At 43.1% G+C, this 25,181-nt stretch overlaps 1 protein-coding gene across 1 annotated transcript in view; it reads left to right on the top strand.

Moving 5' to 3' along the window:
- The first annotated feature begins 6,717 nt into the window (after positions 1–6,717).
- The window catches only part of GCM1 (glial cells missing homolog 1), a 38,177-nt gene continuing 19,713 nt past the window's right edge, over positions 6,718–25,181 (top strand). Inside the window, exons 1-2 of the mRNA XM_018558867.1 lie at positions 6,718–6,854; positions 24,300–24,552. Of these exons, the coding sequence (XP_018414369.1) occupies positions 6,783–6,854; positions 24,300–24,552 (325 nt within the window). The 5' untranslated portion in view covers positions 6,718–6,782. The remainder of the gene's footprint in view (positions 6,855–24,299; positions 24,553–25,181) is intronic.

Genomic DNA, 25,181 nt, shown 5'->3' with positions numbered 1-25,181 from the left:
AGCAAAGACTTAAATACATTTAGTTGCTTTTCAGTGCTAGGCCAGTTGTAGTGTTTGCTGGATAACATTAGCAGTGCACCCAGTCATTTCTCTTGTAGCAACAAATTGCTGTTTAATGAGAACTTTAAAAGAAAACCAAGACCGCTGAAGTCAGCAAAAAAAACCTGTATCACTAAAAAGAGGTTTGCAACAAGGTTAAAGTGCATGTAAGCCCTAGAAATGACCTTCTCTTATTTGCTCCCTTCCACTCTGCTGTAGGGCAAGGAGAAGACTTGGGACCTGGTATATCAGGTGCCCACCATTTTTGGTATTTAGACAGTTTTTGTTTGAGTTAAAAGACCCTTTATAGACCTTTTGGTCTATACAAGCTATTTTCTAGGCAGATATTACCATCTACACACATTGCATCTCTTTTAACTCAAACAAAAACTGTTTAAATACCAAAAATACCTAAATTGGTGGGTCCCAAGTCTTCTCCTTGTCCTAGAGCAGAGTGGAAGGGTCCCATTGCTGCATATAATCTGTCTGGTTTCTTTGTAACCTATCCAATAGTTTCAATTAAAGTGTATGTATATCCAAAACTTTGTTTGGCTTTGGATAGCATAGGGAAGGGTTAAAACTCCTGCCATGGTTTTTGTGTACCATTGGGGAAATTCCCTTTCTTTCCTGCCCCAGAAACGCAACAGAAAGTAAGCTCAAATCTCCCAAAGTGAGGGGAATTCCCCTCTAAGGCCTAATCCACATAAGCCTTAGCTTGTATAAGGGCTCAGTCACACTAGATGCAGTGCGTTCCGGCCCGATTTTGGCCGGGACGCACTGCCTCGCATTGCGGCTGGCTCACTTTTTAGTGGGGTAGGAGGGGGCGTGGCGGGCCATTCAAGTGAATGGTGCCGTAGCCACGCTCTCCGGCCGCAATGCGATCCGCCACACGAGATTGCAAGGCACATTGTGCCTGCGGTCCGAACCTGTGCAGTGCGATCAAAATGCTACAATGTGCTTTGCGATCCTATGCGGCGGATCACATTGCGGCCAGAGGGCGTGGCTACGGCGCCATTCACTTGAATGGCCCGCCACGCCCCCTCCTACCCCACTAAAAAGTGAGCCGGCGCAATGCCAGGCAGTGTGTTCCGGCCAAAATCAGGCCAGAACGCACTGCATCTAGTGTGACTGAGCCCTAAGAGAAGCGTGAACACCAAATGTGTGGCAAGCTTTAGCAAAGCATTTGTGAAGCTTTTGGTAACCTGCAAGCAGCATTCTTGAAGCTTTTAGACCGAGTTCACACAGGCATCAGGTTGTATAGAAGCAATGTGAACACCAAATGTTTTGCAAGCATTACAAAGAATTTGTGAAGCTTTTGGAAAGTTTATTGAGGGTGCTGTCACTTTAAACAAGCTACTAGCAGGCTTCAGTAAGGGTTTCAACAAGGTTCAAGTTGTGCTGAAGCTTACTTCAGCCTGCTAGCAGTGACAGTAAGTACTCCAGGTATTAAGATCTGTGTTTACCTTTCCCAAGCTGAGCTGAACGGTGCTTTAAAAGCTTCAAGAGCTTTTCAAAAAGCTCTGTAAATGCTCTGTAGTTGCTCGCTGTTCACACTGTTATTATAGAAGCTAATGCCCGTGTGAACTTGGCCTTAGACAGTTGTCTCAGGAACAAGTGTCCCCTCTGGACAATTTTCCTTTAATTCTTGTTCTGGGGACAACTCTACAATTTAACATTTCCTCTCATTTACAAATATAATCTGTGAGTCTGCCCAATGGAGCCACAGACAGCATTAAAAACTTGACAGAGGGTCTACCCTTACCCAATCTATCCAAAACTAAAAAAAGGATTTTGCTTAGAGATACCCATTGAGCTAAATTGTCTAGTTGTGGAAGGGTCAGTGCTCTCCTATCCAGAACAAAGTGTGGTGGAAACATTAAATTTTAACTCCCTGAAGTAACTCGATGTAATTACACTGAAAACAATCACTGTTTCTATTTAATAAAAAAAAGAGCTCAAAGTATGTAGAGTGTCATAAGCTAGTGACAATGATACAGTTCTTTTTTTAACTGCGTGTTCACTGTTCCAGAAAATCACTTCTAATTCAATGCTTTCCTTAGAGCCAGGTTCTAAGGTAAAATATAGATTTCTGCCATTTCATTATTTTCTATGCCTTCTATTTAGTCAGATCATATTAATATTTTTGTCATGTCTAAACTAGCAAAAAAAAAGGACAAAGAAAGTTTAATTGCTAAAATTGAAGGATCTAGTTATAAACAATTCATAGGGCAATTTTCCCCCTTGAATCTCGGTGAACATTCGTTCTGGGCAAATAGAGGCAAAAACAAATGTTCTTAGTATATTTTCTTTTCAGGTTGAATGTAACATTAGGAAAATAACAAATTATAGCCACTAGATGGCGATCAGGAGCATACGAAATAGCTTTTTTTTTTATTTGGATCAAAAACAATTTGGACTTCGGCTGATAATGGTTTCAACACAGAGGAAGTGAAGGTAAGAGCCCATTCACATCAGCACCGTTGTTTTGGCTTTACATACATTACAAGGTGCATATTTATACAGCAGTGAATGTGCCTTACACCAAACACTCATATGTGCTGAATCAGTCATTTAAACCACATGTACCTGGAAGAATTCCAGATTCACAGCTTCATAGATATAATGCTAAGTGTACAGAGCAGTTTCAGGGTTGTCATCCCTCAATTAATGTACAGAGCAGTTTCAGGGCTATCATCCCTCAATTAACGTACAGAGCAGTTTCAGGGCTATCATCCCTCAATTAACGTACAGAGCAGTTTCAGGGCTATCATCCCTCAATTAACGTACAGAGCAGTTTCAGGGCTATCATCCCTCAATTAACGTACAGAGCAGTTTCAGGGCTATCATCCCTCAATTAACGTACAGAGCAGTTTCAGGGCTATCATCCCTCAATTAACGTACAGAGCAGTTTCAGGGCTATCATCCCTCAATTAACGTACAGAGCAGTTTCAGGGCTATCATCCCTCAATTAACGTACAGAGCAGTTTCAGGGCTATCATCCCTCAATTAACGTACAGAGCAGTTTCAGGGCTATCATCCCTCAATTAACGTACAGAGCAGTTTCAGGGCTATCATCCCTCAATTAACGTACAGAGCAGTTTCAGGGCTATCATCCCTCAATTAACGTACAGAGCAGTTTCAGGGCTATCATCCCTCAATTAACGTACAGAGCAGTTTCAGGGCTATCATCCCTCAATTAACGTACAGAGCAGTTTCAGGGCTATCATCCCTCAATTAACGTACAGAGCAGTTTCAGGGCTATCATCCCTCAATTAACGTACAGAGCAGTTTCAGGGCTATCATCCCTCAATTAACGTACAGAGCAGTTTCAGGGCTATCATCCCTCAATTAACGTACAGAGCAGTTTCAGGGCTATCATCCCTCAATTAACGTACAGAGCAGTTTCAGGGCTATCATCCCTCAATTAACGTACAGAGCAGTTTCAGGGCTATCATCCCTCAATTAACGTACAGAGCAGTTTCAGGGCTATCATCCCTCAATTAACGTACAGAGCAGTTTCAGGGCTATCATCCCTCAATTAACGTACAGAGCAGTTTCAGGGCTATCATCCCTCAATTAACGTACAGAGCAGTTTCAGGGCTATCATCCCTCAATTAACGTACAGAGCAGTTTCAGGGCTATCATCCCTCAATTAACGTACAGAGCAGTTTCAGGGCTATCATCCCTCAATTAACGTACAGAGCAGTTTCAGGGCTATCATCCCTCAATTAACGTACAGAGCAGTTTCAGGGCTGTCATCCCTCAATCAATGTACAGAGCAGTTTCGGGGTTGTCATCCCTCACTTAATGTACAGAGCAGTTTTGACAAACTATTAGAATCCCTAAATAGTGCACCTACCAGTGCTGGAACTGCATCATAGCAGGTGAGTCTTTCATCTTGCAAGATACTTACTGTGTAATGCCAGTAAGCAGTGCATGTATGTTTGCTCTATCCGTCGTACATTATCCAACCAGTTTTTTTCCCACATATGAGGCATACTGCAGTAAAGGTTTCTACTGTCATTTCACTGTCTGTCTCTGTTAGTATGTCCTGGGAGAATGGGAAGAGCGGCACTGATTATGACCATCCTGCAAGGCAGTGGGCAAGTGTGAAGTATTGAGGTTGTCTGGAAGAACCTGGCTATTATAATACCAATACTGTCTATCTACATAATAGTTTTTTTCAGACAGCAATAGAGTTTGTCAAATGATTCTGCATAAAACAAATGGGTATACAATATAATTCAGGCATCTGAATATGAGATTCCTGTGTCAGTATGCTGCCATGATAATTAATAAAATGTCACAATATAAAGTTGTATTTCTTTTACAGAGGAGGTAGGATTGCCAGGGAGACCTCTTTCCTATAGGACCTCATCTCACAGCAAAGAAATGGTATCATAAAATAATGACTTCTCAGTGAAAGATCTTTCTCAAATTCAAATAGTAATTCATAATATTCTTAATAATAACCACTTACTCATGTCTTTCTTATGTAGATATGACCTCCCGAATGCTTTTTAAACAAGGTCACCCTGACTGACAGGTACAATATAAATGTTAAAAGAAGTATGCACTTATTGACCTTTTTCATTCAGGAAGATAAATGCCTACAAGTTTTTTTTCCCCGATAACTGGTAGTGTATGTTCTGTTTCAAATGTTGAAATATGCAATGACATACCTCCTTAGATTACAGTATGTACAGACAGTATAGTCACTTGCTTAACTCTTCAATAAGAAACAGAAGTTGGTTCCAACTTAGTTTTACATCAGATAAGTGCAATACAAAGAATGCTTTTCCAGTCTTTGAAATGTAAGAAGACAGTTACTTTTCTTAAGCTCTGTCTCTGCGATGAAAATTAAACCATAAGCTAGGGACTGTACTAACTAGCACCAAAACAGGAGGGGGAACAGGGAGACATACCAATGGCACAAATAAATAGGCTGCTGTGGCAGCACAATCAACACTTGGCATAAGTAGATACCATTATTCAATAATATAATGTGATACATTGCAACAACAATATAATTATGTGGGGCACAACAGTACAGAAGGAAGTGCTCAATGGAATGGAATAGATCAATAAGTTGATATCATAAAGACAAATATCTGTTTGAAAAATATGTTTCCTAATGAAGAGCACAGAAAATGACTCTACATGTGCTGCATCAAGCCTGTGTATGGTTGTCAGTGGCCTAGAACAGTGCTTCTTAATGGGGTACAGCCAGTACTTGTGTGAGGGGGAGGGAGAGGCTGGAGAGAGATTTTTTTATTTTCGTTTAATGTTTATAATGTTTAATGTGTAGTGTAGTTGTTAAGAGTGGGCCCCCCCTGTGCACTTGGTACCTTCCTGAGCACGTGCACGCAGGAAGGATTTTTTTTTTCACTGACCGACGCTAGGGGGGGGAGAGGAGGAGAGAGACACCGACCGACGCTAGGGGGGGGGGAGAGGAGGAGAGAGACACTGACCGACGCAAGGGGGGAGGGAAGAGGAGAGAGACACAGATGCTAGGGGAGGGGGAGGAGACACCGACCGACGCTGGGAGGAAAGAAGGGAGAGACACCGTCCGACACTTGGGTCACGTAAAAATTTCCTCGGCCAGAAAGGTTCACAAGTGGAGAAAGTTTAAGAAGGCCTGGCCTAGAAGACATTTACATTTCAGTAATCATCTGTATTGTTAGTGAATGTGATTGCAGACGATACTGCTCTTTGCTGGTTATTTGAATTATTAAACATGGACTAGGTTCCCACCCTTTCTGTCTTCTCACTTCCCCTCTTCTTTCCTTCCCTATGGCCTTTTTTCAATCATTACGTTTATTGTGATAGCATTGCAATTTTATACAGATATTATGTTTTTTTCAAAAAATGTAAAAAGGCTAATAATATGCTTTAAAGACTGCAAAGGCAAGCCCCTTTCAGAACCCCAGGAAAACGCGTCACCCTTCGCATTCACAGCTGATGTCGGCGTCTGTGTAGCTCTGACTGAGCAGTGCGTTAATATGTATGTTTACAAATCATCATTACATCCCTGGAGTCTTATTGACAAGTGTTAAATACCGCTACATTTGTGAGTAGCCCTTTTGTTCTAAGCTATTATTAAATATTAATCAGTACCGCGCAGGGTGGCCACTCTGTTTTGTGTTTTTGTTGTATGTATGGACGAGAGCTTTCCGATCTGAGGAGGAGCAGCACCCCTGGGGCCAGTCTAATTGAAGATTGAGATGGTTGCTGGCTGTCAGCGCCAGAGGAACATTTCTTTTGCTATTATTTCTATTTGGATGTATACACTTTTGCTTGGCCCTTGAACGTTGGAATGTAGACATGTGGAAACTACCATTGCTGACTTGTCAACCATAAACTGCCTTCACTATCTAGTGTGTCATTGACCTGTAACAAGCAGGCAGGACTTCACTGTCTGCATACTTGCTCTAAGTCAGAGACTAGGTAGGTAGCAAATAGCTCCACAGCCTACACCTTTAAATGTTAATGAGCAGTGGCAGCACCCATATTTGTATCCTTACAGGTTCATTATAAGTTTTGTAAAACAGCCTCTAAAACAAGTTTTTCTGGCAAGGCGAGAAGTTATTTTCCCTTTTAGTGTGCTGTTTGTGTCATTTATTACAGTAGCTTTAGGAAGTGACTTCCTTGTCACAACTGCTTGGATGTGGTCAGATCTAGCTTAAAGCGAGTTGTCTTGACTGGACCCCCAGCAATAACTCGTGTATACGAGGGATTCTGAAATGGAACCAGAAGTCCTTCTGTCTCAAAGCAAAGCTAATAACTGGGATATCAATGACATGAAACTGCCACGGGTATGGTATATTATCATGCTTAAAATGTGAATTGTTTTCTTTGATCAGTTTCGGAATATGTCAGGCAACGGCAATCAGTTGGGCTTGAACAGTATCCAGTAAATGGGAGATTGCTATATGTTGCTTTCTAATTTAGCTTACTACATGCAGTACTGTCTTAACCATCTGATAGTGTACAAAGTATATACACTTTTAAGGCTATATTTTTACAATGTATGTATGCTTTTGTGTTAGTCGTTTCCAATGCTGGTCACAGGAACAAGGCTGCATCTGTAAATGGGACACAATGATTTGTTCCCCCAGTCTCATTAGGGCAGGGGGACCATCAACAGAACTGGAAAAACTATGCTTAGGCTTTAACGTACTGACTACGGAACTGACTTATAAAGCTATATCCTGCTACTGGGTTTCTACCAGAATTAAAAAGTTAAATCCAGCCTACATCAATAGGTGCTTCATAGGGAAGGCATGTACCACAAATAGTGATTCTGTCCTAAATCGATCTCTTTTTGGTCCAGAATCTTTGGACTGCTCTCTCCTTGCTTCCACATAACAGTCCTAAAGAATCCATGGCTAGCCTTAAGTAGGGTATACACGGGTAGCTTTTCAAAGGAAAGTTTGTCTGGAAAAACCCCATCAGAATGTTCGATAATGCCATCAGGGACTTGGCAATTGTTGGAAATGTCATTTGATTATCATTTTCATTTAATTAAGTTTGGAATGAATGGAGTTTTCCCGAAGGAAATGTATAGCAATTCAGAGAGCGGGCACATCTGGAGGCAGCCCTTTCCTCCTTAAAGGTACAGCAACACGACAGAAGCCCAGACATCGCCTTTACAAGGCAGCTGAAGACTTTCAGCGTGTGTCTGCACCAAACGGACCAATGGAAATGTAATGTACAGTAAAGAAGAAGTAGGTTAGACTGAATGTTTTCTGGGATTTCCATTTCTTATTCAGAAAAAAATGTAATTTTCTCAGTGGTCAAGCTAAATTATACGTGAAGCACGTGTTATTTCTCTTATTCATATTTTCTTTTAAGACAAAACAAATTCCTGATTCAAAAAATCGGAAAAACTGAAATTTAAAAAAAGTAAATATTTATCCTTTTTCTATAAAAAAAAAAAAAGCCTTAAAAGCTCCTGTCTGTATTATAACTCTGAATGCTGCCTGTCTTAAGCTTCTGTTACAAATCTCCCTGAATTCACCTGCCCAGACCTTTTTCTGGTCTGACAGTTTGGTATTTTGCTATTGTGGTCTGTCACCATACTCCACGGTCAGTATGGTAAACCCAAGAACTGCAACCTGGAAGTATCACCAATGATACCTAAACCTCATTAACAGAGGTACCTGATAAAGACTGAGCACTTTCTAGTTTTCAGGCCTACAAATGGTGGCACAAAGGATTAATACTATACCATGATAGTTGGTCAGGCCCTAGAGTCCCCAGTAACTCAGGCCTAAATATGATGACAGGTAGCAGGTCCCATTACCCCTTCCCCAGGGAGTACCCCAAGGGAAATTATATTTTTCTGTGCCACTCCTCTCTCAGGTTTTGATCATTGTCTGTAAAACTTATCGTCAGCCCCCCTATGACTAGGTATGGGGGCGTTGTCAAATAATGTTCAGTTGCATTTGCATAGGGAAATATTCTGACACATGTAAAAGTACAAGTAAAGTGGGAAAATACACAGATACACTATATTGCCAAAAGTATTGGGACGCCTGCCTTTAGACACAAAAAACTTTAATGGCATCCCAGTATTAGTCCGTAGCATTCAATATTGAGTTGGCCCACCCTTTGCAGCTTGTCAGGGTTGTGCCCGGTCGGTGCACCTTGCTGGATTGTGACACAGCTATAACAGCTTCAACTCTTCTGGGAAGGCCTTCCACAAGGTTTAGCAGTGTGTCTATGGGAATGTTTGACCATTCTTCCAGAAGCGCATTTGTGAGGTCAGGTACTGATGTTGAACGAGAAGGCCTGGCTCGCAGTCTTCGCTCTAATTCATCCCAAAGGTGTTCTATCTGTTTGAGGTCAGGACTGTGTGCAGGCCAGTCAAGTTCCTCCACCCCAAACTCGCTCATCCATGTCTTTATGGACTTTGCTTTGTACACTGGTGCGCAGTCATGTTGGAACAGGAAGGGGCCATCCCCAAACTGTTTCCACAAAGTTGGGAACATGAAATTGTCCAAAATGTCTTGGTATGCTGATGCCTTAAGAGTTCCCTTCACTGGAAATAAGGGGCCAAGCCCAACCCCTGACAAGAAACCGCACACCATAATCCCCCCCTACACCAAATTTTACATTTTGCACAATGCAGTCAGGGAAGTACTGCCCTCCTGGCAACCGCCAAACCCAGACATGCCCATTGGATTGCCAGACAGAGTCCAGTGGCGGTGTGCTTTACACCACTGCATCCGACGCTTTGCATTGCACTTGGTGATGTAAGGCTTGGATGCAGCTGCTCAGCCATGGAAACCCATTCCATGAAGCTCTCTACGCACTGTTGTTGTGCCAATATGAGGGCCACACGAAGTTTGGAGGTCTGTAGCTATTGACTCTGCAGACAGTTGGCGCTTCAGCATGCGCTTATCCCGCTCTGTCATTTTACATGGCCTACCACTTCATGGCTGAGTTGCTGTTGTTCCCAGTTGCTTCCAGGTTGTTATAATAACACAAACAGCAAGGACATTTCACGGATGGGCTTTTTGCACAGGTGGCAACCTATCACGGTACTACTCTTGAATTCACTGAGCTCCTGAGAGCGACCCATTCTTTCACAAATGTTTGTAGAAGCAGTCTGCATGCCTAGGTGGTTGATTCTATACACCTTGGAGGTAATTGGAAGACCTGAATCCAATCATTTGGAGGGGTGTCCCAATACTTTTGGCAATATAGTGTAAGGCAGTACAGGGAAGATGGAGATCAGACCATTGCATGTCTCCTAATCCCAATGCCAGCAAGCATATCTAGAGTTCATTATAAGTGAGGAAAAATTGAGATGGCACAGGAAAAACAGTGTTGTTGGGTTTTTTTTAGATTTAAGTAGAGTGTGGATGGATAAGAACACCTCTCAGGTTTTACTGCTCCGTTGGAAAGAATTAGCATCACTTCCTGTCCAACTGAAATTGGTTTCCCCAGATCGGAAATGAGGCAAAATCAGCGACAGGGAAATGAAAATCTGACCAGGGGTTTAGCCTTCCCCATTCTACTAAAGAAAAGCATTTTTTCAGATGGTGGTAAAAACCTGACAGGGATTCCCCACTCCTCCTAAAACTAAGAAAATAAGTTTGGGCCACACATACACTTTAGACCCAGAAAGATCTCCTTTTCCAGATGCTGCATGGTGCATAATAATATCTGTACAGCAATAATATATACTATATATTGCTAAATTGTACACATACGGGCTATATAGGGATATGAACACCTTTGTCCTAGTAGTACAGACATGTTCATTACTATTAGCAAGTCATTTTCAAGAACTATTAAAAGTGAAAGATTTTTTAGTGGAATTATTCTCTGTTCTGTAACAAGGCCATCATGTAACACTAGCCGTATACTTTTCTATCTCAAGATAACTGTAAAATACAGTGAGAGGATGAAGGTCTTGCTGAGGAGGTATGAAATATTTGCAACCTTGGAAAAAGGGGTGCAAAGAGAGAGCGGGGGGAGGGGGGTCACTGCTCTGATGTATTCATTAATGTGGGTCAATTCCAGCTTGAGCTATTGAGCCTTGTAAATAACAGGGGTACAGATGTATCCCTGAAAACCTGAAAAAGACCCTAAACCCATTGATTTAAACTGATACTACAAATTAATAATAATATGCAATATTTAATATGTATCCGACTACAAAAATCACATTTTTGTACATTTATTTTCCTGAGCTCTGTGTTTTAGTACCTGGCACCCACTGCTACTCTATACAGTGTTTACCTCCGGCGTGATGAGAGAACGCTGCATGCAGGGCCTTCTCATTGTAGGGGGCAGTTTACAGCACTCAGCAGATCAGCTGGCAAGATACGTAGTTTGGGGAGCGCTTTATTAACTCAGCACTAGAAAGGCAATTAATTAAAGAAAATGTTCATCAGAGGGGGGTTTTCCGGGAAAGTCAGGTACTTTTAATTCATGCTGTTTAGACGGGGTTATCATTTATGGTGGAAAGAACTTATAAAATTGCAGCAGAAAAGGACAGAGACAGTCTATTGGAGGATAATGCATGGGAAAGAGACACTTTACTTGGAAAACCTGTTCCTGTGGGTTCAACCTAGAGTTCACTAAGATTATAAATACTGTCAATGTTTGCCTATTCTCTTTAATGGCTCTATACAATATATGAGTATATTAGCTACTTTTCTTTCTTCAACACTGTAAGGGCTGATTCACGTGTGCAAGCGTATTTTCATACACTGTAAAATAAGCCTGTATTTGAGGCACCTGGGAGCCACAGTTGCTATGTTTTTCTATCCATATGAATGTATGCACAGAAAACTCTGTACCCGGATGTACGTCTGTAAGTGCTGGTACCAGCAGTTTCAGGGGCACGGGGTGAGAGTTTTGTTTGTAAATTCTTTTTTTTATAAAACAGGTTACAATCGGTTTAGGCCAGTGCTAAAGGCAAGCATTGCACAGTAGAACAACAATATACAGCATGAAATAGTCATACCCTTTCTGGAACGTATTTGATGTCTGTAATGTTCTACTACAGTATCAGTCCGTTAGCCAGGGTTCCCCAATCCCCGGGCCACAGACTGGTCCGTGGCCTGTAAGGAACTGGGCCGAAGCTGCTGGCAGTCTCCTCGGCAGTCCCGCTCCCCAATGGGCAAAGTGGGCAACTGTCCAGGGCCCACTGTGACACCTAGGGCCCACATCCACAGCTTTTACTCAGCTCGGCTTCCGCTCTGTCAGCCAAATTGTAAAGATGATTCTGCCGCTGCACTGTGGATGGGCGGAGTGATCTGGCAGGAGGCAGAGGCGGCTCAGGCACGCACAGTGCCTTGCAGCCGCTTGGAAAAGCGATGTGCACGGCTGCAAGGAACTGTGCGTGCATAAGCTGCCTCTGCCTCCTGCCAGATCACTCCGCTCATCCACAGTGCAGCGGCGGAATCATATTTACGGTTTGGATGACAGAGCGGGAGCCGAGCTGAGGAACGTCTGCCTTATTGTGTGTGGCCCTAAAGTTAGTGAATGACCATGCATTCTGCTGATTGTTTGTTTGTATATGGCACTGATGCTGAGCAATCATTTATATGAGAATACAAATTACTATTCTTTACATTGCTGAGCATTTTCTTCCCCGAAATCGGTACCTGGTGCCAAAAAGGTTGGGGTCGCTGCCGTAGAGGTCATATAGGTACTAATAATAATGCGAAGAAGGCGACTGGAGTCATCCTTACATGAGGTTCAATAGTTCCATGACACCTAGGATAATAGTATATTATCACTAAAGTGCAAAACCATAAATTACCCCAGTGGGGTCAAAACAGCAAAAGATGGATGAGGAGTGAAATATCAGTTCACATTCAGAAATGCGGACAATAAGCATTTCCAAGGCAAAACGTTTTCAACACTGAGTATAAAATTTGCGAGTACACACCCGAGAAGAGCATTTTCAGCTCATGCATTGCTATGGACAGAAAACCGCAGCAGCTTTGGCTACCAGACACCGCAACTACAGGTATATCTTATAGTTATGACAATGCGTCTGTATTTGCTCTGTAATACACCCGTGTGCGTGAATCCTTAAAGTGCTTTTATTGCTTGTTCAGAACATGTAAATACTTTAGTGTGTATGATCTGGGCACAGGTTCACTTTAAAGGTTTGTTCACACCATACTATATGCGATGTGTGTGTGTGTTGCCATGTGTTTTCAAATGAATGCTCTGCATTTTGAAGCCTTCAGATTCATTTGATAGACTTAAGGAAGTAAAGGGATTGGGAATAAAAAACAAAAATGCCTCCTAGAGATTTTAGACATAATGTGTTAGCATGCACAGTATGAAGCATGGGGATTTGCATCAAATGGGGGCATCTGTTGGCTCTGGGGTACAACAGTCTCATACCTAGCTCAGAAATGGGCAGCCTCTCCTTGCAGAGGGGAGCTGTGGAAACAGGAGAGAGGGGACGGTACAGATGGACTGTTTTTGCTGCTGTAGAATGGGGGAGGCAGTGGAACAAGCTCAGCAAAATCCAACAGTCCCATCAGCATCAATTCCACTTCTGCTAGGTAAAAGACTTTCTTTGGGCAGACCTTTACATTTGTGGAGCTTGGTGAAATGCTTGATATGATTTTTTTACTGACAGAGCATGTTTGCTTTATATTGCTCCTATGCTTTTACAACTGGTCCTTTGCATCTCATTCTACATACCCTGTTATGCTAAAGCACCCATACCCTGATCAGGGGCGTATCTGCCGCGAGGCAAACAAGGCGATTGCCTCGGGCGGCAGACTCCAGGGGGGGCGGAAAAAATGCCGCCCCCAAAAACATTTAGGCAGACAGGCTGCACAGAAACCAGCAGCCTGGCTGCCTAATGTGAACGGGGAAGAAGCGGCGGGCGGGGGAGCAGGAGGAGACAGGGGACGGAGGAGGCGGGGGGCCGAAGACTGCAATGGAGGATATGGCGATGGTGAAGGCGGGAGACGTTGCAGAGGCTCCAGTCGAGCGGCGAAGCTTTGACGACTGGACGCCGAGGCAGCTGGGGGAGGCTGGGTTTCCCATGCCAGGTAGGAGGACGACTGTGCTGGGAGGGCCCAGCATAGATTCTGCACAGCCCACCACAAATCCCGCACAGCCCACCACAGATCCTGCACAGCCCCCCTGAGATCCGGCAGACTGCAGGGTCTCAGGGGTCTCTGCAGGATCTGTGGGGGCTTTTCAGGATCTGTGGTGGGCTTTGCAGGATCTGTGGTGGGCTTTGCAGGATTTGTGGTGGGCTTTGCAGGATCTATGGTGAGCTTTGCAGGATCCATAGGGGGCGCTGCAGTCCATAGACCTCACAGAGCTCACCACAGATCTTGCACAGCCCCCCTGAGACCACAGCTTTCCTGCTATGCTAATAGCGGAACTAGTTGTGCCTTGCCTAGGGCAGCCCCAAACCAGAATACACCACTGACCCTGATGCATTCTGTAGGAGACTAACCTACTCCTGGTGATCAGATAAACCAAGGGATGTAGGTACACATAGCTGTTTAAGAACAATATGGGGGATGCAGGGGGTGCAGCATCTGGGTTAGTGGGGAATGCAGGGGTACAATGTATTGGGAATTAAGAGGCACATATTGTTGGGGTAGTAGGGATGCAGGGGGTGCAACATGTTGGGCTATTGGAGATGCAAGGGCTGCAGATGTTGAGGTAGTGGGAAAACAAGGGGTGCAGAATGTTGGAATTGTAGTGATACTGGCGGTGAAGAGTTCTGGGGCCTATTTTACTACCACGCTATATGCCATACAATATGAAGCAACACCCACTTTAATAGCTATGCTTTTTATGTGCAACTTTCTTTATACCTTCAAGGCGTCCCAACTATGCATGCATATTTAAGTTCCTCTTATTTGAACTCTGTTTATTTTGTCTTTATACTTTGAATGTCTGCCTCTTGTTCCAAAAGTATGTGACCAATTATTTGAGGGCATGTCTAAAAATGGGGATGTGGTTTGTGGTGGGGCTACAAATGCGAGGGTGATTTTGTAGGTGTATTTAAAAGTGGGTGTGGTCTGGAGATTAGCTGCGGGTTCGCATTGATGTGGATCCTATGAAGGCAGATACTGTATGTCTCAGACAAAATCTCTAACATGTTTCACTCATACTTGTGCTTAATCATAGCACATTGTCACCTACTGTATGATGCTTTTGCATTTGAGTGTTTATAATTTATACCTGTGGGTTAATTTGAGTTAATTTAGTTTGGACTAACCAACATAGCAACTACTTTTTATATATATATATATATATATATATATAGATAGCTTAAAGTAGTATTACTGTCTGGGGATTTTTTTACCTTAATGCATTCTCTGCTTTAGTGTAAAAACTGCCCAGTACCTTTTTCTGTCCCTTGTCCCCTCCACGCTCAACCTGTGTCACCGATGTCCCGCCACTGGTCCTGAGGCAATCCTCCCTTCCGTGAACTTCCTGGTTGCGGCGGTAGGATACTGAGGGCAGAGGAACCATAGGCTCCTTCTGCCATCAATCAAACTGTTGGGTGGAGAGGAGGGGCGTGGCCTGCCGCACGGTTGTGTGTGTCTATGGGCGCACACAGCTACTGCGGGCACAGCCGGGAATGAGCACGCAGGGTACCTTCACAGAAGCCAGCTAGCTGATGGAGGCACTCATGCAGGGGGACTATTCACCATAGTCCATACAACAACTGAAGGCAGCCGAAGCAGGGGGTTCACTGACAGTTCAGTCATGGCATAAAAAAATCAAATGGGCGGAGTGAGTGGGCTCCACCCATCTGTTTATATTTGGCCCCGCCTATCTGTTTAAATTCGTATTTTGTGGTGAGTGTTCGGCGGGAGCGGTTGGGTTTAAGATTTAACTTCTGAGTTTAGCGTCACCTCAAGCTCCACTGTGATATACAGTAAAGTCAGATACTACTTGTTGCTCCTTATTTATTGTATGGCAAAATTCTCCTTTGAGATTTGGACCTGGTGAGATCCACCTTTGATATCTGCTCACTTTAAATGAGCTTTTCATGCTGATATCTCTAGATGTGGATTATGATGCCTGTGCATTCCCCACAACACAATATTCTGACCCTATATTAAAACTTGAACATAATACCTGGGTATGATATGTTATGCATTGAAAAAGTCCAACTATACAGTATGTAGCGCTCACTGCCTAAGGAGACGCTGGAATGAACGGGTCTTCCATAGCCTGTCTAGGGATTTCAGCAAGCTGGGGAATTTTATTAAAGAACTTCTGGGAGAGAGAGGTTCAGGGTCAGGATCATCCAGGCTGGTGTAGACTCCTTTAATTAGTAGAACACAGTAGCTGGTGGCATTCACAGGCCTTTAAGCCAGATAGGGCAATCTGTGTTTAGAGCACCTGGCTGAGCAGTATTTGAGTCATCCATCCAGTCATCTTCATCCAGTCATCTTCATCCTTAGTATCAGTAGTAACCACTGGGCCCCAGACTCAGGCCACCTGGCTGAGCAGTATTTGAGTCATCCATCCAGTCATCTTCATCCTTAGTATCAGTAGTAATCACTGGGCCCCAGACTCAGGCCTCAATGTGAGCACATGGCTAGTCCCCCAGTCCATAGCAGTCTCCCCCCAGGCAGGGCCCAGGGGAGGAAGAGAACCTCACATAGTCCACCCTGAATATTTATGTCCTCTCCCAGCATGCATCACTGGCCATGAACCCCCTAGTGATTGGCCATGGAGACACAGAGAACAATCCCTTATTGGTTGCTCTGCTCTTTGGCAAGGATACACCCAGCAGCAGGCAAATGATAACAGATTGCTTAGGGGAAACCAAATGAGCATACACTATAGATCAGCATCAGACTAAATACAATCTGACAACACTAAATTTACTAAGCACTCTTGCTTACAGGGTGCTACATATACAGTCATGGCCAAAAATATTGGCACCCCTGCATTTCTCTCAGATAATGCACCTCTGTGCGCAGAACATTATGGCAAATACAAATGTTTAGGCATTCTCATGTTTATTTCCTTTTTTTGTATTGGTATAACACAAAAAAGTGGAGAGAATAAAAAAAAAAGCCAAACCTGACACATTCCACATTACCATTTGATCCACGGACCGGTACCGGTCCGCGGCCCGGGGGGTTGGGGACCACTGCTCTATGGGATTCACATCTAGACTCACTGCTGTCCAGTCCAGTACTCTCCAGCGCTTTGTCTGAAACCATTTCTGGGTGCTTTTTGACATGTGCTTTGGGTCAGTGTCCTGCTGTAAGACCCATGACCTCTGACGGAGATCCAATTTTCTGACACTAGGACCTACATTGCACCCCAGAATTCTTTGGTAGTCTTCAGATTTCATAATGCCATGCACACAGTCAAGACATTCAGTGCCTGAAGCAGCAAAGGAACTCCAAAACATCAGTGAACCTCCACCATGTTTGACTGTAGGGACTGTATTGTTTTCTTTAAAGGCCTCCTTTCTTTTTCTGAAAATAGTAGAATGATGGGCTTACCAAAAAGCTGTAATTTTGTTTTGTCTGTTCACAGCACATTCTCCCAAAAGGATTTTGGCTTCCTCAGGTAAGTTTTTGCAAACTCCAATCTAGCTTTTTTATGTTTCTGTGTCAGCAGTGTGGTTTTCCTGGGTCTCCTACCATAGCATCCCTTTTTATTCAGATGGCGACATATAGTGCGAGCCGCAACAGTTTTACCCTGTGCCTGAAGGTCAGCTTGAATTTGTGTGGAATTTGATCCGAGGGTCTTTATCCACCATTCGAACAATCCTTCATTGCAATCTTTGATCAATTGTTCTCTTTTGTCCACGTCCAGGAAGATTAGCTGCAGTGCCATGGGCTGTAAACTTCTTGACAATGTTGCGCACAGTGGACACGGGAACATTAGGAACTCTAGAGATGGACTTGTCACCTTGAGATTGTCTATGCTTTTCCACAAAAACTTGGAATGCAATTATTTCTTGCAATTTGGAGAAGGTGCCATTAATTTTGTCCAGTCCATTTTTGGAGTTTTGCATGGAATGTGTCAGATTTGGCTTTTTGTTTCTCCACTTTTGTTGTGTCATACCAATAGAAACAAAAGAAATAAACATGAGAATGCCTAAACATTTGTAATTGCAACAATTTTCTGCCCGAAGTGGTGCATTATCTGACAGAAATGCAGGGGTGCCAATATTTTTGGCCATGACTGTACAAACAGATTTTAAGGTTTACTATCCAAGACTTTTGCTTGAGGGGATACATATGCACCTTATTTGTGATGGACACTTGAATCAATTCTTTGTATTCTGGTGGCATTGTTTATTATCTACTTGGCCCCAATTAAAATAATGGAATTTGGCATCATTCTCCAGAGTGGTTGTTAGACACTTCTTTTGGAATTTCTCCTGTGGACTTTATATGTTGAATACCGTGAGAAATATGTCCTTGATTAGACCTTCTGTTTTTTAGTGAACGTATGGGATAATTCCTATAAAATATCTCTTTATTCATCTCAAACCCCCAGAAGGTGATGGACTCATCTCTATAGTGGATACATCTCATGGATGGAATATAAAATTGACCTACTTGGGAATAAGGAGTTGGCATGTTCCAGTCTATCTGACCTCATGTGGCTCTCTTTCATATATTAATAGTCTGTGGAAGGTTTTAAGATTCTACACATATCATTGTAGAAACATTTGTGTTCTCTCTCAAACAGGTCAAAAGGTTTTGAGCTATTTTAAATGCTAATTAAATCACTTATAGTAGATGTTGCTTCCTGATGTTTAAAACTTTTAGCTTAATGCAGAATCAGCTGGTCCCCTGAGCATTGGCCCTAATATCCTGTTCTGGCCTTGCAGGGTCCTATAGAGCTACCCTCGTGTGTGCTAGTAAGTTGTCTGCGTCTTCACAAACACTCCGGTACAGCAAAGCAAGCCACTTCCCTCCCCCTGCGTCTTTCTCCTCCCTTCTAAAAGTAGGTAGATGGACAGTTGCTGGAGACTGCTTTGTCCCTTGTGGCCTTATACCAGACAGGAAGTTTAGGGAAGCCAAGCTGAGAATGTTGGAGTCAGCTGTTCTGAAACACGATGACTGTAAGTGCGTGGGGGAAAAAAAATACTTTGCTGGCTAATGTATGTTTGTTGGATCTGGATTCAGATAAAAGTTTGAGTGTTGAATACTACTGTACATTATATTGTTTTATTATTATTACTATTAATGATACATTGTTATGATTATGATTATTATTATTATTATTATTACTATTAATGATACATTGTTATGATTATTTTTATTATTATTACTATTAATGATACATTGTTATGATTATTATTATTATTAATACTACATTATTATTTCTCTTTTTGATTTCCTATTTGAAAGGAATCAAAATTTGTGTATATTGTTTTTGTAAAAATAAGGCCTATAAACTGATTGGATATTGGAGCATATATGTTTTTGTCCCTGTTTAGGAGTGCCATGTCTTTGAGATACTATAATTAAGACATCCCATCAGGGTTTATATTTGTATACACATACAAGCAGCAGCCTCACTTTTTGGCAATTCTGTTGTTGGATTTTGTGCAAAACTGATGTTGGATCTCTATGGGTAGATTTATTTTGGTACCAGAAACCCTTCAAGTGAGAATGTCATCCAGGAAAAGACAGTAAAGCAGCAGAGTTGGTTTTTGTGACCTGCCTCTCTCTTTATCAGCACCTTTATACAAGAGTAATCTGCTTTCTGGCCAGCATTCCTGACCTCGTCTATCTTCATTTGCTGGATTCAATTCTGTTCCACATAAAACAGGTCATACCAGTTCTTTGTATACTCATTTATATCTTAGCAGTACCTCTGCTGGAATATAATAACAATGTGCTTGGATGTATGAAGCAGGTTTAGGTAGGGTTTTTGTTTACCTGATATTAATACTAATGATTATGCCACTCAGGGTTTTAACTGTACAAATAACTGTAAAACGATCTGTTTAGACAATTTAGGAAAAACAAATGTGGAAGTGTTAGCGACAGCAAATAATCACATGCTCCTTTCCCTTTCTAGCGGTTACTGGCCACATAAGGCCTCATGCACACAGGCCGCAAGGAGGAGTTATCTGGGAAGTCTAAACAACTTTTATGCTTCTTAGATCACGTTTTCCTGTGTTTAGATTTTGCTGGATTTAGTTGCATGTAAATGAGTTTGGATGCGTAAAAAACAGTTGCTGGGTCCCAAGACACAGGAAATTCTTGTTTGTATAAATGCAGCTAGACTGAATGCCCTGAGAGCTAGCTGTGCATTCAGCCATAGCAAAACATTACATTCTTCCAGGCATGGGTGTCCCCACACTTTTCACTGCCTGAGGCTGGGGTGGGGGCGTCAGTGGTGATGGTGCACATTACCGGGGAGGTTGGGTCACTGGTTGCCAGGAGCTGGGCAGGATGGCAGCCAGAACGTCCGCGCTCAGGCCCTGGCAACCAGTGACGTCAGTGAGTTGGACAGGACGCTGGCCAGAGCTTCATTGGGTGCTGAAAGCTCTTAGCAACCTGGGACGCTCTGGCCAGAAAGAGGGCGGCAGGCACAAGTACCGCCCTCCCCAAGTGACCCAGTAAGATGGCACCTGACACAGCCACCTCGGGCTGCCTCATTATAGAGACGCTTTGCTTCCAGATGTGTTTAGAAATGAGCTACAAATGCACCTTGACACATGTATTTTATTTCCCGTGTACCCGGGGTCTTAAAGTTTGAATGCGGTTAGTGCAGATGGTAGAAGTATATTAGAGACAAACACGGCAACAAACACGACAGCTAATTTTTTCAGTGAAGGATTCTTCTTGGTTGCTGTGCTGTCTATACATTGTAATCATTTACGAGATTTCCTTATAATTATAGCAGCGTATACCAGAGTAGCGGGGACGGAAATTCCCTGACAGCAATACATAGAAAACAAAACCTGATGGTGAAGTCATTCGAAAAATATCATTTCTGAACTCACTATCTTTGTATCTTTTTTAGCACGTGTTCTCATTTTGGTTGGCCTTGCCCTGCAACATTGTTTCTGGGTTTATTTTGTAGCAAATGCATGTCTCCCAACTCTCCCTCATTTGGTACCAAATCCCTTTGTCCCTCTTTCCTCCTCAGGTGTCTGATGTACAGATATCTATGACAATGTACTATTTACCCAAAGTGTCATCCTACACTAAAACCTTTATCTTATCTATGAAATATTAATACTAAAGCTGAATCTCCTAGACCCGAATGGCATTCGGGATCCCAATTTCCGAATTGCATTGAGGAGCTCCTGAATGTAATTCGGGTCTGGGAGCCTCAGCTTTAGTAATACATGTACTGTATATGGCTCCCAGACCCGAAGGGCATTCAGGAACTCCCAAATGCACTTCGGAAATTTCGGATCCCAAATGCCATTCAGGTCTAGGAGCCTCAGCTTTGGTATTATATGTATATACTGAACACGAACTTTAGTTACGGCATGTGACTTTTCTGGCCAATCAGATGGCTCCTATGTTGCCGTAATGAAAATTCATGTTCAAACCCATTTGCATGCATTAAACCGAAAAACACATCTGATTGGCCAGAAAAGTCACATGCTCGATTCAATTTCATTTTTGAACGAAATACGGACGGGATCCGAGATTTGGAAACGAAAATTCGAATTCGGACACATTCGGATGCATTGGGATTTGGAAATTCGGATGTGTCGGTATGTCTGAATTTTGGAAAATTCATCCAGAATTTTGATGCGGAATGAAACGAATTGCACATGTCTAGTCTGCATAGCTGGGGGTCCATTGCTTAACTACAGCGGCAGCAGCCGTGTTCTTGTTTTAACCACTTTAAAGGGCCGCCGTCTATAGACGTATTGCGGCCCGGAAGTGGTTAATCTGCTCTTAGTAAAAATGGCCACTGTCAGAAGACTAGGGAAGAAAAGAAAAATAAGGTATGCAAAGAATAAAAAAGCCGGTCACTAAGAGCCTGACGGGGAGATGTGAATGGCCTTACACATCTTTCCCCCAGCTCTTAGCAATCTGGGATGCTCTGGCTGGAGAGGGAGCGATAGGCACATTGCAAACATTGTGCAGCAGAGCAGCCAGGCCGCTCTGACTGCCCTCCCACCCACACGACCCAAAGAGATGCCTTCTGAGCCAACAGCCTCTGCCTACCTCATTATAGGGACGGCCCTGGTGACAATACAAGGGTACAATTAGATGATAAATAGAAAGATAACAGGAAGTCATTAAACAAGGACCTTTATGACAGGATCACCAGCCATAATATAAAGGAAAGCTACAGATTTCAAAATATTGAAAAGCACTTTTGAAAATACATTAACGTATGCTTACATGAGATATTAGTATTTGGGTTTACATATATGTTAAACAACGTTTTTGCTTTTTTAGGCAACATTCTGATGCATTTTGAGAAAAACGTTGTGTGTGTTTCATCAGTTCGTATGCATCTATAGTTTACATCAGATAACTCAGTTTAAACATCAATTAACATGTTTCCTACAAAATACTGCTCACCAAAATGCATGTAATTGCCTCTCTGTACAATGCAGGTAGTGATTAGCACTTGTGGCTTGCAGCATTGGGGTTCTAGGTTCAGATCCTGGTCAGGACACTACCTGCAGGGAGATTGTATGTTCTCCCCATGCTTGCATGGGTTTCCTACGGGTACTCCAGATTCCTCCCACACTACAAAGACATGCTGGTAGGCTAATTGGCTCCTGTCTAAATCGGTCCTAGTATGTGTATATGTGCATGTGAGATAAGGATCTAAGATTGTAAGCTACTTGAGTCCCTGTGGGAACGTGCGTCACAACTTTTCCCATATTTCGCGTGTGTTCACGGAATGCCAAAGTGTGGCGTTATAAAGGGAATGGACTGATGTGAATGTGCTGCGTAAATTGTTAGCAATATACAAATATCTGTATTTAAAGTAAAAATACAATAATTAAGTTGTTACAGAACGCCTGTTGTGAGAAATAAGGGGGTTGTGTTATCGGGCCTCCTTCTGAAAATGCTAACTGTCTGGCTTCTATACATCACACAGAGTTAGAGCAAGCATACAGCAAATGGAAAAGTCAGTTCCTTATCTCTGTACTTGTTGTTGGTCAGTGAAGCAAAGGAGTCAGCATGACAGACAGGCAACTAATATTTCAGGAGAGGTGGCAGCCTACATATTACTCTTATGACAGGTGGCACTATACATTAACATTATTTGTTCTTATTGTCTGCAGAAAATAATAGACACCCCTAATGCATGAACTATTTGCACCCCTAATGCATAAACTATTTAGAAGTGTTCAGCAAACGGGTTAGCAGCAATACTGACATCTGCAATCATAGCCAACATCAAGCAAAATACTTTCTTGTATTAAGAGAGAGAGACATAATCCTGCCCCTGTACAAAGCATTAGTAAAACCTCATCTGGAATATGCAGTTCAGTTTTGGGCACCAGTTCACAAAAAGGATGTTGTGGAACTGGAGAAAGTGCAGTGAAGGGCGACTAAACTCATAAGAGGCATGGAGGAGCTCAGCTATGAGGAACGAATAGCTGACCTGAATTTGTTCTCTCTGGAGAAGTCAGGATCACCATACATACATACATACATAGATGGTCCATATTGTGAACTTGGTGCACAATTATGCACTTTAAGGTCACAGCAAAGGACAAGGAGCATTATTTGCGCCTGGAGGAAAAGAGGTTTAACCTTCATATGCGGAAAGGCTTCTTCAAAGTAAGATGCGTGAAGCCTGAGTTTCGACATTTAAGTGTATACGTGGAAAAGGCTGCCGCAGGAACTAGTTTTAGCTAGCTCAGTCAATTGTTTTAAAAAAGTCTGTAATCCTAAATGAGCACGATATAACTAGATATCAACATGTTATATGTTAAAAAAAAAACCAGGGGAATCTATAAGGATTTTGTTCCTCTGTTGGAGCCAATTGAACCATGTTTTATAGGGTTTTTTATTTCCTCTGGCTCAAATGTGGGTAACTGTGGACATAGGGTTCTGTCCAGTGGCGTAACAATCGCCATAGCGACCCAGGCGGCCGCTATGGGGCCCGGGCACAGGGGGGCCCGGCCAGGGCATCCCTCTGATGCCGTGTGGGCCGCCTGGGTCGCTATGGCATGTAAGGGTGCTGGCTGTCACTGATACAGCTCAGCAGCGGCGTTTCCCCTCGTAGCCGCTGCGGAGCCGTGTCAGTGACAGCCAACAGCTAGCGTTCGCAGTGAAGGAGGAGGCAGGGCTCGCATAAGAGCAATCCCGCCTCCTCTTACATCACTGGCCAGCGACCTAAGAGCAGGTGGGGCCAGTGAAGTAAGAGGTGGCGGGGCCCGTCGATGGAAGAGCGGGAGGGGCTCGGGGACGGAAGAGGAGGCGAGGCCCCAGCGACCACGGAGGCGGACAGCGCTGACAGGTAAGAGGTGTGCAGCCCATCTGAGACCCTGCAGAGCCCGCTATAGAGAGTCTATGGTGGGCTCTGCAGGGTCACTCCCAGGTGAGCTCTGCAAGTGGCATAACTAGCAATCACGGGGGCCCCATACAAAATTTTGCTATGGGGCCCTGTGACTTCTAGTTACGCCCCTGGTTCTGTCTATTGAGGTTTTTCTATTTTATGGACTTTTATATTTGTTCAACCTGACTAACTATGTAACTATATTTACTGTATGTTTAAAATTTGCACAACAGTGAAATGTAAGGGAGATGTTTCAGACTTATGTGAACATACAATTCCAGGTTATATAGTAATGACTCTTCTTTTTCCAGGAATTGGAGAAAGCTGACTGGTTCCAGGAGTGGCCCGACTCCTATGTAAAACACATTTACAGTTCTACAGATAAATATGCACAAAGACACCTGAGTGGCTGGGCGATGCGCAACACCAACAATCATAATTCTCGTATTTTGAAGAAATCCTGCCTTGGTGTCCTTGTCTGCAGCAATGACTGCACAGCTCCAGATGGCAAAAAGACATACCTGAGACCTGCCATATGTGACAAAGCACGGCAGAAACAGCAAAGTAGGTGAATATGTTTATGCTTTCAATGGTTTTATGATGTCACTGTGTTGGGAAGGTCATTTTGAATTGCAGAAATACAGATGTGCATAGGGAGCGCTTAGTTTAAAATGACACTAAACTCCGGAGTTAAACCTTAAGGCCATCTTCACACCAAAACGCTCAAACACCGAAATCCCATTATTTCCTATGGGTATGGTTCACACCTGGGCGTATTACAGGCCGTATGAACGCGCTACAAAACGTCCTACGCCCAAAGAAGTACAGGAGCTTCTTTGGGGCGTTTTTGACGCGTGTTTCCATTGGGATACAGCCAAGTAGCCCTTGGAAACGCACGTTTGTCGTGCGTTTTGTTTTTACCGCGAATCGCGGTAAAAACGTGCGGCAAACGTGCATATTCAATACACCTAGGTGTGAACCCAGCCTAACAATGCATTTAAGTACCGTAACTATTCATAAAAATGTATCTAATTTGTGTATCACTTAGCTGTAGATCCTCAAATCATCTTTGAATTGGTGCCGACACTGTCCTTCCTTCTGGAGGGTGGCTACTTTTGGTCCCTGTGTGTGTTGTAAAGTAACCACAGCTCCAAGCTCACTCTTGTGGTAAACTATAACTACAAATTAGATAA

Source organism: Nanorana parkeri, unplaced genomic scaffold, assembly GCF_000935625.1.
Source record: "Nanorana parkeri isolate BGI_ZX_2015 unplaced genomic scaffold, ASM93562v1 scaffold364, whole genome shotgun sequence".
Lineage (NCBI taxonomy): Eukaryota > Metazoa > Chordata > Amphibia > Anura > Dicroglossidae > Nanorana > Nanorana parkeri.
The sequence above is the reverse complement of the archived record's forward strand: the minus strand, read 5'-3'. Positions and strand labels throughout refer to the sequence as shown.